Here is a 14,510-nt window from a genome sequence, read left to right as displayed (position 1 = left end):
ATAGACTTCAGTGTTAAATGAACACTATTCGAAGATAGACAACCAGTCACAATAGAAGGTTTATCTTTATTATGCTCACACAACACAAACTGCTGTAGGAGAGGGAATATGGCTGTAATATCCCCTCCCACGTCCTCCTGCTTTGTCTCCTTCTACAGACTTTCTACACTTCTCTGATTGACAAATTTCCAGATATTTTCACAGCAATAGTGTTCACCATTCATTGAATTTCAGTTCTAGAAATGAAAAAGCTCCCTCGAATATGGGAGGGGTATCTTGCCACCTTTAATTCCTGTATTTTTCTCCTTTTTTGGGGGGGGGGAGGGGGGCTGGAAAAAATGTTTAAGTATTTTACCAAAAGTTTGCTCCAGATGACTGAATTTGAGGTCTAAAAATGCAAAATCACCCTCATGTGGGAGGAGAAGTACAGTTGTACCCCTCCTCCTACATCCTCATTTTCATGCCTTTCTGTTTGATTGCTTAACAGACAGTGTTCTTGATAATTATTCCCTGTTACAATTAATACAAGAAAATTACATAGATTATAACATTTTTATATGCACATTGTTCTATAATAATCTACATTAAAATACTGCTTCCTTACTAAACCAATGGGACTTTTTCGAGTTGATAAAACATGCAAAACATGCATCAAATTGCACCATTTACAACATCAAAGTGCAAAAAGTCCTCACTGCAGGAGGGGGGACACCCCCCCCCCCCCACACACACACACCCTCTCCCCACCCCAAGATCAAATCCTGGCTACACCATGGTCATACATACAATGTACTTCTCAAACATGTCCTGTAAGAGGGCAGCATAACACACTGGCCCTACTGCTGGTGGTGGAGTTGTCTCCAAAACAACATGTCTCTCCTCATAAGATTATGATGCAATATTAAATTGTACCCTGGGGTACCAAATTAAAATTTACCATTTCGTAGAATTATTAATTTTTTTTAGCGTTGTACCCTGGGTTACCAAAAATGTGTAAAAATAATTTTTAGTATTATTATGTGCAAAAATGTGTCCTTCTTTGTGATTTTGCAACAATTAGTGCATGCAAATAACAACTTTTTTCTCATTGACACGCTCTTTTGTAGTCTTCACTGTTAGATATTATTGTACATCTTATTGTATATACTGATTTTATTGTGTTGACATTGAATGAGATTGGAAATTAAATTTTCTTTATTATCCAAGAAGTGTCAGTTTCTTTCACAAGTTGACATGGAAGGAAAATTGGCATTGGGATCATTGTTGTCGTGCCGATTTATGCTGGTGCTGATGATGAGAAAACAGTCGCCATGACAACATTGCTCAACTGTATGAGAATGGACACAAGATGATACAATGCAATGCCATACTTCGGGTTACAATGGTACCCCGGGGTACGGCGTGCTGAATCATATCTCTATGTTGTTGTCTTGTATTACTGCCAACTTTCCTCATATTCCCTATTTTTAACCAAAAAAAAGAACGAAAAAAAAAATACCTGCATGAAACATGTATTCCTGCATCATCTTCTCATACTAGAAGAACAGATCTTCCCATTACTTTGGTACAAAGGAGCACAATGTCAGAAGTCAGAGTAGGTAGATGTGAAGGTGACTTTCAGAGGATAGGAAGAGTTTGAGGATGTAGCAGAGACTCCAACTCTCCCGCTTTCGACGGGAGATCTCCCGCCGAAAGCCCATTTTCACAAACTCTCTCATTCTCCCGCTTGAGATTAAATTTCCCCCGCCCCCGGCTCTGTGTCTCCCGCTTGTGTGGTTTTGTAGATGCCAATCAATTTTATATGCATGCAAAATATATGATTTGAATCATTGATTTATCACTCACCTGTACAGTACTTTGTGCCATCGTATTGTGAAAAATAAGCCTGAGATACATGAGAGAGCTTCTAGAACCCTATTAACCCAAGGGACTTCGCACTTCTTGCACATCAAGTTGGAGTCTCCAGTTTGCGAGGGGTTCAGGTGGGAGAATTCCCAGATCAGAAGGTGCTTGGGGTTGTAGTCTCTGATGTGGGCATGTGTGAGAATTGTCCAAGGCTGTGCTGAAAGAGCAAGAACAGCCTTGGACAGTTCTCACACATGAATACGTCTTGGGTTTGGTGAATACCAGTCAGCAGTTGAACGAACTTGATCACATGAGGTTGAGCATCTGTTATGTCTGCCCACGGGCAGAGCTTTTTGTTAGCTATGTTCTGCTTTGGGAGAACACTAAATGTATGTACTGTAAATGTTTGTCATTTTTGCACGATTAAATTTTTGCACTCAATGGCTCAAAAACATTACTGTAAAATGGGGGAATGTTCGCGTGCATTTTAATTTCACAAATTTCGCGAGAACAAAGATTCACGAAATTAAAATGTACACAAAAGCTCTTGTATGCACCAGGGAGGTGGGATCTACTTCCCACTTCCCTGTCTACACTTGCCATAAGCACTTTGCGAAAATTTCATGCCGTGAAAAAGGCTATCGGCTCAAATTCGTGAAAAATTCTTGCCGCTAAAATACAGTACTGTATCATGTTTTACTGTATTTAAGGGTCCTAAATTTATGCTGCACATTTGCCCCGCTCTAATGTTTACTTGTATTTCACAGAAGAAAAAGATTGAATTTGATTTTACATTTCCATGCATCAAAATACATATGTAGATGTATTACTTAATTGCGAAACATGCATACCGATGTACATGTACACATATCATGCCTCACTTTAGCCAAGTACACCTGTACACATTACATACGTGTACACACATACATACACATATACATAAGTGTCAAGTACACACATATAATTTCAATATGCACATAAACAATCCATTCAAATTTACGCCTGCACAGAAAGCTACATCTGTACTTATTGCGTACACATATCAGTACATGCCCAAATGAATACTAGGAAACACACACGCACACATACACACCCAGACACACACATACAGTTGTATTACTACTAAAGTAGTATTTGTCAGCTGGCGAAGTACCTGATTCAATCTATTTGAAATGTGCATAAGAAAGGAGATATTTTCACAGGTTTTGAAATTCATGGTAGCCAAAAGTCGCACATAATCTGCAAAAGTTAACGTGCCACAAATATTTCTGCATAACAGTGAATAAAAAAAAAAGCAGCGACAATAAAGCTAGCACCTTGATGGAAGGTAGTTTTTGTATTCTGTGCAATGATAAAAATTAACATATAATTCATGGCACGTTCCAAGATGTGATATGAGAATATTAGTGGCACTTTGAAAATTGTAGACTATAAGGCCTGATAAGGCACATGTGCAAAAGCTGTTCTGTGAAAAAGCTTCTCCTTGTGGGGAGGGGGGAGGGGGGGGGGGGGTGTTCAAATGCTATGTCAGGGAGATAATGAATCCCATCTGTAAACCTTGTTTTGGGATTTGTGTCCTCTTTTCAAAAGCATTTGTGAAGTATGCTGGGAATCTTTGACCATACCATAGAAGTTACATTCACACGCAGTTGCCAAACGTGAAGTTTAGGTCGAAAACTTAACTGTCAATGATTAGCTCCACTTGTGAATTCATGATGCGAGTTAACACGCGCACATTACAACTTGTGAGCGAATCCCACTAGATGATTACACCAGAAGTGCAAAGTCTTTACTAGATGGCCTTATGCCCATACAAAATGGCGCAGCTGGAGGTTGACCTGGACGTGAATGAGAAGCGAGGTTCACGCTAATTCACAAGCTCATTGATTATTGTGTCCACACGGAGTGAAACTACAAGTGGGGACCCCCTGTGGCTCGTGGAGAGAGCATAAACCATAGGATGTCTTGTGGTTCTAATCATCGATTAAACTTTAAGATTGCTAACTTTCAAGTGTGTCTACAATGTGCTAAACTACAAGCTTATCATTGAGAGTTAAGTTTTCGACTTAAACTTAAATTTTAGGAACAGCGTGTGAACCTAACTGGAGACAGCACACAAAAATCTGTAGCACAAGGACGACAATGGATGCATTTGAACAGTCCAGTTTATTCTAACAGGCATGAACAGAGTTTTTTTTTCCCCCCCATTTCTGACCATCAGTCTCTCGTTACACGATTTGCCCCTCTCTGCTAAAAATGTAGAAATGTGGCAACCTCAGGAAGACTGTGATTGTTTAAAATAAAACAACAACAACAACAAACCAGTCGCTGGGTGACGAGGAAATAGAAAAAGATGAAAAATAACGGAAGCAAATAGTCAAGGTTTGAGGACATGTTTGAGCACAGTTTCCACACATTCAGCTTTCTGCCATTTGTACTTTTTCTTTTTTTTTTCTATGGCAGTAGGTGCCAAAACACAAGAAATGACCAAAGTGAGGTATAACCTTAACATAACACACACACACACACACACACACACACACACAACCCAGGTGCCCTATTGCATTTAAATATGTGCACATATATGTTGATCGCCTAAATGAACACGTTATCAAAAAATTACACAGAATTTTATAGTGCAAAAATATTTTGAGAAAATATTTTTTTAAAATCCTGAAGCACAATATACCTTCTCAAAAAATGAAAGAACATAAATACATAAGCAACTACTGATCTGAAGTAACTGCATAATCTAGCGTACAAAAAAAACCCTGAAAAAAGCGCTGTTCTGAGTGAAAATTATAGAAGATTTCACTATTCAGGGCCTCGTTAAAATATAATAATTTTTAGCAGGTGCTGTATATCAATATATAAAGATTCTTTTATAATTCATATATCTCTATCAGTTTATAGCTGTATATATTATTTTATATTTCAGTGCCTTGTACCTATATCACATAAGCATACCCTGCACCTATATCTCACAAGCATTCATATCCTTCGTACACCTCTATTTTCATTGCATATATATTGTAGATTATTGGTTTGTTATGTACATAGTATGAATATTAACTTCTTTTTTTTGTTTTTTTGGCTTTCAATTAAAATGCAAACTAAGAAAACTGCATAATTACGCATAAGACTGCACAGACTTTCTCCTCATCCCTCAGGCATGTGCATAGAGGTGTTTGTTATCAGCCTCTTGTCATTTCAAAACAAAATCCCCAGAACTAATTTATTTCACCAAAAAAAGTCTCTCCCTCTGCAAAATCATTACAGACTTGGAATATAGTCATCATGCAGTCTTTTTAGGGGGTTTGAAAGCAGATTTCACCTGAGTGCGTAATCCTGTTAAATTTCTGGCCAATCTGTAGATAGCCAGTGTTACAAAATGCCACTTAATCACAAGTCTGTGCCAGACTAAGCCTCAATATGAAATAGACACATAAACAAGATACCCGTAATATAAACATACATTTGTAGGTATGTTATCAGAGCCCAGTTGTATCAAAACTGATAATCAATTATAAGTCCTGGAAATCACTGATAACACTCGCTTGAAAAAACGGGGTCCGATTATACCATAGCACACTGAGAAAAACTTACAGATGATAAACATATTGCATGAAGGAATACTGAAAGAACCTACTAGACAGTACTAATTGCTTCCTGTCACCCGCGCATGGTTTGTGTTATTGATAGCTTTGGTCATTAGCCCGACAGGCACTTTGTGCAAAAATATGAATGGATCTGGATGATTTCTTCAAAGAAGGCCAAAAATGGGGGCAAGGCACGGAAATGCCTTTTTTTTTTTTTCATGATGCTATTTGTTCATTGCCTGACCCTTAGAGTGTTTTTCTTGGCACATCTTCTATTTCTTTGGGCTAGATGTGACCTGTATAGGAGAGAGTGTTGATGGTGGGTTTTCTGTAAGAGATAGCTGGCCTACAAGTAGACTTTCTTCTTGAGGTGGGCCTGTGGTGATTGGTGGGCAGGCAGCTTTCGTGGGCTGGTTCAGTTCAGATGTGTCCTCATCTTGCTCACTCATTGGAAGAAAATTGCACCTCCTCATCTTGCAGTCTGCACCGTTGCCATGTTGACCCATCTGTAAGCTGCATTGCAAAACATATAGAGAAAGCCCTATGGGTGAGGTTTCTTCATCGACTCCCCAACAGTCAAAAGAAAGATGTGTCTTGAAAATACACAATAGTACATGCACATGTACAGCAATTTTGAAATGTCTCCTTCATGGTTTGTACGTGCATCTAATGTTAACTGCCAGTGAGCTACTGTGTACACCATGTACAATGTACATGTAGACCTACTTAATGAGTCTAATTTTCTGTGGATCGGGACTTCCCAACAACTTCACAAGTAGTTAAATTTGCATACATAGAGTACAGTATTATACTAGGTGTTACAAAAAACATTTCCCTCTTTTGATTCTTAAAAGTTCGAAAACTACATATCAGATAAAACTGTCATTGATATGAGTAATAGCTGAATAGTGTACGATTTAGTTGGAGGTGATTTGAATATGAAAGCCTATATTAGTTTCATGAAGTCAATGATTTATTTCAATGTTAGGTTCCAGATTTTGATAAAATTTTAACCCTCTGTACAAAACTTGAACTTTACACTGGAACCAATGATGTGTATGTGAGTGTGTGCTTACAATGAACCTGAACAATGGACATGGCTACCACCTGTCCAGAGCTTTGCTCCAAGGCACATGAATGTTTTGTTAATTATTCATGTGGATTGTCCTGAGCACTGCTAGTCTAAATTCATGACAAAGGGTGAAATGCATACACATGAGATAAGTAAGCACATGTTCCATATGCTTGCATACACCACATTTCAGAATGAATAAAGACTAGCTGTGATAGTGGAATTCCTCATGAATATGTACATAGTAGAGCATTCCAATCCTGGTCATTGTCCAGGACCATTGTCTGGGTATCAACAACACACTCCCATACACACCAATAACCACTGTGCAAAGTTGAAGTTTTGTACAGAGGGTTGAAAATAGAGCAAAATCTGAAAACAAACTGAAAAACTGATGTTGAATTTAACGAAACTGAATCATGCTTTCATTTTCAAATTACCTCCAACAAAATTGTACACTATTCAGCTATTGCTCATATCAATGTTAGTGTTATCTGACATATAGTTTTTGAACTATAAAGTATCAAAAGTGGGAAATGTTTTTTGTAACACCTAGTAATTCTCCTTGTTCATGTATTGTGTACAGTACTACATTTATAGTATAGAATGCGACATGCATGCGTACACATTTCATTCATGCTGTGTGCGTGCGTGCCCATCACAATTCATGTCAGGATCAGAAGTTATGTTTTTACATGTTCAATTTGAGAATAGCACCAGACTCAAAATATTCACAAATAAAACCCTCTGATCTGTGAAATAATTGATTACAAGGGTACAGCTGCCACCGCATAATCGGGCTGTGGAAATACACGATAGCAATGCTGTATAGATGGGACACTATGTACATTGTTGTACTACCTAACAGCAACTTTTCTGAGGCCCTTTTTTTGTACTATATAAATGTTAAATTATATTGTGTTTAAGTTTGGGGGCATAATTGCTCTGTGTGTGTGTGGGTAGAGAGTGGCTGGAGGTTTGAGTATATGTCATACATGATATTATAAATGTCATACAAACATGTAAATTTTATATTCCACATAAATATGTTTGACCAATGGGATTACTTGAATTTGAAACAGGTGACCAAGAGATGTTTTTCTCTCAACATCGATGCCATGGTACTATCACATACATTCGGTATTATAAAATGGGTGCAAGAATGTAGCCAATTGGAAGCGCTGAAATGAGTCACGTGTGCGTGCATTAATTTTTTAGTAAATGCACTACTAGAAGAGTCTCTCTTCCACCTCCCTGGCCTGACGTACGTCACAATGTTTACACTAGCAGTGCGCACTCAATCAGTTGTTACAAGTGCGTCACGCGCTACTATACGCGCTGTCAATCCTGTAAACAACTTCTAGTTCGGGCCGCGGGCTGCCACAACAGCCGGCGGCCTTTCTTGTGCATAACACGTGGCGTACGTATACTCTTATACGTACGTACGTGTACAGTACTTATGTGCGAGATTTCCGAGTGCGACGTGCGTAAATGTTTGGGACGAACATCTTCGGACATCTTGACTTTTGAGCGAGTGCTACATGTAGCTGACTGGTATTGACCCACAAAGGTACGTGAATAATGCTGTTAGTTTTCGACCCATTTTATAAAACAAATGATGCACAGGATTATTTCGTGGCGTTAGTGAAGGTGCGGCGCACTCTCGAGTATTTACAACGGTTGCAAACATGCACTCGGCTGCGCCTCGTGCATGTCGCACCATTGTCAATACTCTCGAGCGTGCCGCACCTTCACTAACACACTCTATCCTGTGCATCATTTGTATACTATCACATACAATGTATGTGATAGTCTTTTTCGTTAGCACTTTTTGCATACCCACGACTGAAATCAATAAAGGTATCGCTCACATCTATTGGTCATGTGAGTAGCTAGCAAGTTCTAGAGGCACACATCCGTGCACATCTCACAGTTATTGACATGAGCATCATCTGTTTTGTAGAACGGGGGTGGGGGCACTTACTTTTGCCAGAAATCAATTCTTCGATACTATACCCCAATGACAAATATGCTAGATGGATATCTTTTTGGCTTGGCGTGCATCCAGTAATTACTGGATGCCTAGTAAATTCACTGGATGTATGGTCGGTTAGCTAGCCTAAAGGCTTCTCGTAGTGAATGCGCAAATACCTGCTATTACACATACAAGTGTGCGATAACATGTTTACTCTCAGGCTCTACTGTCAGTGAGGCAATGTGCAGCCGGTCAGTAAGAATCAACATACAGTTCTTGACCAATAAGATCAAAGGATTATCGCTACCTGTTCTATCATGCCCATATGCACTTTCGTGGACAATACCCATCCCCTCCCCAGTGACCACTGTACTGAATTAGCACCTATTTTTGGTGATAGTTCACATACATATGCAGAATTGCTGGTTATCAAACCTCAACAATTAGATACCAAAATATAGTTGGCAGCTTAGCATTGGTGGATGTTTTGTTTTTACCTGAGGTCAGTTTCCCCCACTCGCTGGTGTCCATCAGCAGTTCCGTTTGGTGGAGCAGTGGTGTTGATGATTACAGTATTGTTGACAGAACAACAATTCCCCATCTTTGGTGTCTATTGTAAACAACAGTGAGAGAAAGAGAGCTAGTGGTATGTGTGAGTAAATTGTCTCTTCCATGTGTGCATGTGAATATTTCATTGCCCTTGATTTGCTCTGTCCATTTTAACATAGTACAGACATGCAAATTGTCCTTTCAATCACCATTATCTTTGCTGAATACTCTCCACAGTGATATGAGCAGATTGAAAACTAATCTTTTGATACATTACATAAGCTTTTGAGGAACTGTAGATTAAACAGCAGTAACTAGAAAGAGTGTATAGAAACCCCTCCCCCATAAAAAAAAAAAAAACGACAATCATGAGGGAAATATGCATTTTTACAATAACTAGGAGATAGTCCATCAAATCTGACTTACCCCAACATATTCTTTCTGCTGTTAATTGCCCTAGCCATATATGATTCGTCTAAACAAAGTTATTTTAGTGGTTCCCCTGCGTGCAACTCAAGAAATACCTCTAAGATACACGTACTTGTATATGGGTACCGTACATGCAGTGTGACGGTGCATTGTTTCGTGCACAATAGCCTGTGACTACTCAGTATACTAAATGCATTATGATATCTAGTAAATATAGGAAATCCGTTCCGCATGATTTCTCTTTATAGAATTATGGAACACTACAGAAGTCAAAGTACAATTTAGAGCTGAATACTCACATTGTCAATGCAGAAAATTCTGTAAAAGGTCTCTAAATTCTTAAGCGATTGTGCGATCTTCAGCAATTCTTCGCCTGTGAATCTAAGTCCAGGGGAGGTGATACAAGAAATGGAAGTGCGCGCCCTCTACGGTGCATATGATCATCGTCACCACTTTGAAACATCCAGATGTTGAGTCTGAGTTTATGAAAATTTGCAATATAGATTGTACATTTCATACGAACAGTGATTATGCCTGCTGAATGTCAAATTCATGCATTTGGGGAGAATTATTAAAAATGAAAACCCAGGTCGATGTCTGGTAGTTTTTATGCCTCTGTCACAAAGTGTCGTCAGAGGCATAATGTTTTCTGGTTGTTTGTCCTTCAGTGTGTCCTTCCGTCATTCCGTCGGTAATGAATTGAATTGAATTGAAAAGGTCTTTATTAAGAATCTGACTGGTGTCCAAAGGTCATATTACACAGATGTACATCTCACCGTACAAAAATATACATCAAAATTGACATTTTGTGAACAGCATAACTTAAAAACTGTTTGAGGTATCCTAATGAAATTTGGTATGTGTATGTATGAGTGGATGAAGTTATGCCTATTAACTTTTGGATGCATATGGTCAAGGTCAAGCACTCAAAATTGCATTATTTCCTCATATCCATGTGATGCCTAAAGGTCAAATGTCAAGTGAAAATGATGAAATTTTACTTTTTTCTCCATAACTTGGAAATGGCTCCAGGTTTTATCATGAAATTTAGTACATATACATGTACTAAATTCAAAAATCGTGAAGCGTTCCATATTTTTTGCTAGTTGAAAAGCATCTTAATCTGACTTTTGACCCGATGACCTAAAGATTACCATGAGAATCATTGTCAGGCAGTACATATACATGTACTGCCTGACAATGATTCTCATGGTAATCTTTAGGTCATCGGGTCAAAAATCAGATTAAGATGCTGAAATTCTGTTATCTAATGCTGAAATTACTCATTTTCCTCCTTACCTTGTAGATTAATCAATGCGTAAACTTTATAAAACTTGGTATATACATGCATTACTGCAAAATGATTCTATAGGGAAAATTTTTGGCCGTGGGGTTAAAATTCAGGGAAAATGTTCAAATGTCACAATTTTCCCATGAAAGTAGCATAAAATATTATCACGAAAATGGATGTTACCAGGTGAGTTAGGGATTATTTGAAGAATTGTGGGCCATGGAGTCAAAGGGCCAGGGTAAGGTCAAGTGAAAATGCTCAAATCCCCCAATACCTGCTCCCCCTTAAACAATTTAGCCATCCGTCCACATGAATCCTAGTTGAAGGACAGTTAACACTCAACACACTTGTGACAAACATGTCATACATTTTATTTTTATTTTTTGCCGATGAAGTGAAATTGTCATTTCAGCATTGTCAAGACGTACTATTGAAAGACCCATGCATTATGGTGGAGGCATACCAGTTGCCATAGCCACATTTCTAGTTTTTTTTTTTAGTTTTTTTTTTAGTTTTTTTTTTTTTTTTTAAAGCCAATTATCCTATTAGAATTGTTCAAAAAAAATCACTTAGCTAGTAGGGGAGATGTTGAAATAATTTGGTCAAAATTCAGTGAGACTAGGTGTGCCATTTGAATGAGTCCTAGGTCTCTTGTGTTGACCTTGAAAAAAAAATAACGTAAAAAATCTATATGCCGCAAAGTTATACTGCCTTTATTCTTTTCTGACATATGTCTTGTTATGAAATAATTCATAGATGTGAGATCTTTATATATCAATTTGATTTTTGCCGATATGATGCATGTTGAATTATTTCAGGCATTGATGTGCTAGACAGGGGGCTAAAAGAAGTTTCTGGTGGTGTTATAACTCGAGGGGGAAGAAAGGCAGTCCCCACTATTTATACCTTTCATTTAAAACTCAGACAAAACAAGGCTATGTCACCATGGGGGTGTATGAGGAATCGTCAAATCAAATTTATTTCCCCATTCAAGTGCCATGTGTGTCTCTTAAAACTCTCAAAGCTTCCACCATGTGGGCTGTGCTAGCATACACGATTTGCATAAATTTTTGCATATTCATGACAGGCAGTGTGGATCGATTTCCACCTGAATCCTTTGTCATAAAAGCCTTCAAAAAGTTTGAAAACTTTACAATACCTGTCCATCCTAGCTTGTACAACTAACTTTTTTCGATTGCTATCAAATCAATGTGAGCATTCTCGCAGCTGGTACATTCAATCAGGTATGGAGTGTGTGACTGGAGTACCAATGTGTATACCCTGTAGACTGGCAGTAGGGTGATGTGTAAATCAAATGGAGGTGTCATGGCCGAGTGGCTAAGAGCGCACATTTCTGAATCACATGAGCGTGATTTGGGTTCATGGGTTCAAGCTCCACGAAGCCCAACACGTTTGCTCCTCAGCAAGGCACTTTATCCGCATTGCTGCTCTCCACCCAGGAGTATAAATGGGTACCCAGTAGGATGAGAATGTTTATGCTGGTTGATGAGCATGTACATGTACGTGCCTGTAAAATAGCAACAGGCTGAAATGCTCCCCAGGGAGTGGAGAGTGAGCACTGTCAGTGCTGGCAGGAAATAATGTATCCAGAGACAGGGGTAATGATAGTATGTATGACTGTGCTTTGAGCACTCTACAGAGTGGACCTGGCACTATAACTATATAAATTCATACAACATGTATTATTATATATTATTTAAATGCACAAACATTTTGCTTCCTTCCCTGCCCCTGCATCAGGTTGTTCCGATCTACATGCACCTCCGCCTCATGGTGGCGTCCTACCTGTTCATGACCGCCTACGGCCAGTTCTGCGCGTCGTGGGACAAGAACAAGTTCGGTCTGCCACGGGTGTGCAACGTGAGTGCTCAAGTCTTATAGCCTCTTAGAACGAATTGAATTGCAATGTGCCCAGGTTATGCAGCAATGACATGCACTTTTGGTTTGGTCTCGATAAAAATCAAATATATCATTTAGTGCACTGTTATTGTATGACAACTTTGTGAAAGAATGAATGATAAATTCGTCAAATTTTCACTGTTGTGCATATAAAATTTTCCTCTTTCTTTTCAAACCACTGTAGATGTCAATATTTTCACTTGATTAATTTTTCGAGCTGAGCTGCTCAAAATCATATTCACATATTGTTGAATTTGTGCTGTGCAATAGTCAACTCATTCACAACATGCAGAGAAATTTGTGAAGATATTTTCACAGGTTTTAGAATTTGCGCTAGCCAGAAGTAGCACGAAATACTTGAAAATTATAATGTAACAAACGCAAACAGAGGGAAACTGACCAGAAATGAATATAATTTATTAGTGAAAAATGAGCAAAGAAAATGGGATTCATTTTCCACTAATAAAATTATAATGTAACAGGAAAGTTTATATGTTTACAGTAACCATTAACTTGTTCAGAATTCTCCTTGACACGTATCTGTTTGTTCGTCTTTTATGACAAAGAAACAAAAACATTCCTATCCCCCACCCCTTCCTCTTATATCGATAATCTGCAGGTGATCTTCCGCATGAATCTCCTTGTCTTCTTTCTCTGCCTGGTGATGGACCGTCAGTACCAGCTGTACTACTTCGTGCCACTGGTCAGCTTCTGGTTCCTGGTCATCTATGGCACCATGGCCATCTACCCGCGGGTCACGAGGCAGTCGGCTGAAGGTAAGCGCTTAGCCTCTGCTGTTACTTCTTTTTTTAGCAGACGACGAGGTTCATGATAACCCTGGCTTAGCTCAGTTTCCTCTTACTGCCTATCATCCCAAGAGTGACAAGACCGTGTATTTTGAATAGCATATTACATTCATGCACCTTCCAACTTGATTACAAATGTAAAAAAAACTGATTTGAGCTTTTAAACATAACAATTATTGATGTAATTAAAAAAAAAAATGTTTCAGCGTCATTTGATGTCAACACCAAAGCTATGTTATGAAAATGTTGGGAAGTGAAAAGTTTTTTCGCTGTCCTGTAAATTCATCAGTTTGAGTGTTGAGATGCAAAATTGTACGAGGTCTTGTCGCCATAGATTTTGGCGAGCATACAATACTGCATACACAGAATGTTTTTCTCTATTTTTATTTTTTTTATAGTTCATGAATCAACCAACATTTGCAAATCAACAACTCTCAAAAGACAAATTGCCTCCTGTAACACAAAAGCTTTGTTTCATCATGTCTAACATGTAAAATTGCTGACTTTTACGTTGAAGAGGGATAACACCGCTTTCTTAGTTTGTTAGTGTGGTCCGAGATTACGAATTCATCTTGTATTACGTTGTATATCTGCTATCAAAGTGATTTATTATAATCAATCAATCAATCAATCAATCATCTGTGTTTCTTCATTTCTTCTTTTAAAACTTCCTGCAGGTGCTCCACGCCACTACTTCTACATGCTGGCCAAGCTTCTAGCCCTCGTCTGCCTCATCACATTCCTGTCATTCTCAAGGGTATGTATGTTACAACATGTGGGTGGAGGTGTAGCCTTTCACCCCAGTCACTTACATGGAGGAAAACATGTTGCCTCTAAGCATACTTGTATCATAAACATGTGTCATCAAAGTGTGATTTGGACAACATCGGACCAAAACTTCTAATACGAGAGCTAAGATTTCTGAGTGTGATTAAGTTTTCAGTGGATAGTTGTCTTGTCAAATATTTTTCCATGACAGTAAAAGAAGAGAGAGAGAAAAGGGGGAAAATAAAGATATTTCCCT

General features: G+C 38.5%; 1 protein-coding gene across 1 annotated transcript in view; it reads left to right on the top strand.

The window, feature by feature from the left end:
* Positions 1–14,510, top strand: part of LOC140245139 (N-acetylneuraminate (7)9-O-acetyltransferase-like) — a 60,814-nt gene that overhangs the window by 40,753 nt on the left and 5,551 nt on the right. The window contains exons 14-16 of the mRNA XM_072324738.1: positions 12,522–12,641; positions 13,300–13,456; positions 14,164–14,243. Coding sequence (XP_072180839.1) covers positions 12,522–12,641; positions 13,300–13,456; positions 14,164–14,243 — 357 coding nt within the window. The remainder of the gene's footprint in view (positions 1–12,521; positions 12,642–13,299; positions 13,457–14,163; positions 14,244–14,510) is intronic.

The sequence above is a fragment of the Diadema setosum genome, chromosome 22 (assembly GCF_964275005.1).
Source record: "Diadema setosum chromosome 22, eeDiaSeto1, whole genome shotgun sequence".
In the NCBI taxonomy this organism is placed as follows: Eukaryota; Metazoa; Echinodermata; class Echinoidea; order Diadematoida; family Diadematidae; genus Diadema; species Diadema setosum.
This window is presented reverse-complemented; position numbering and strand designations above follow the sequence as displayed.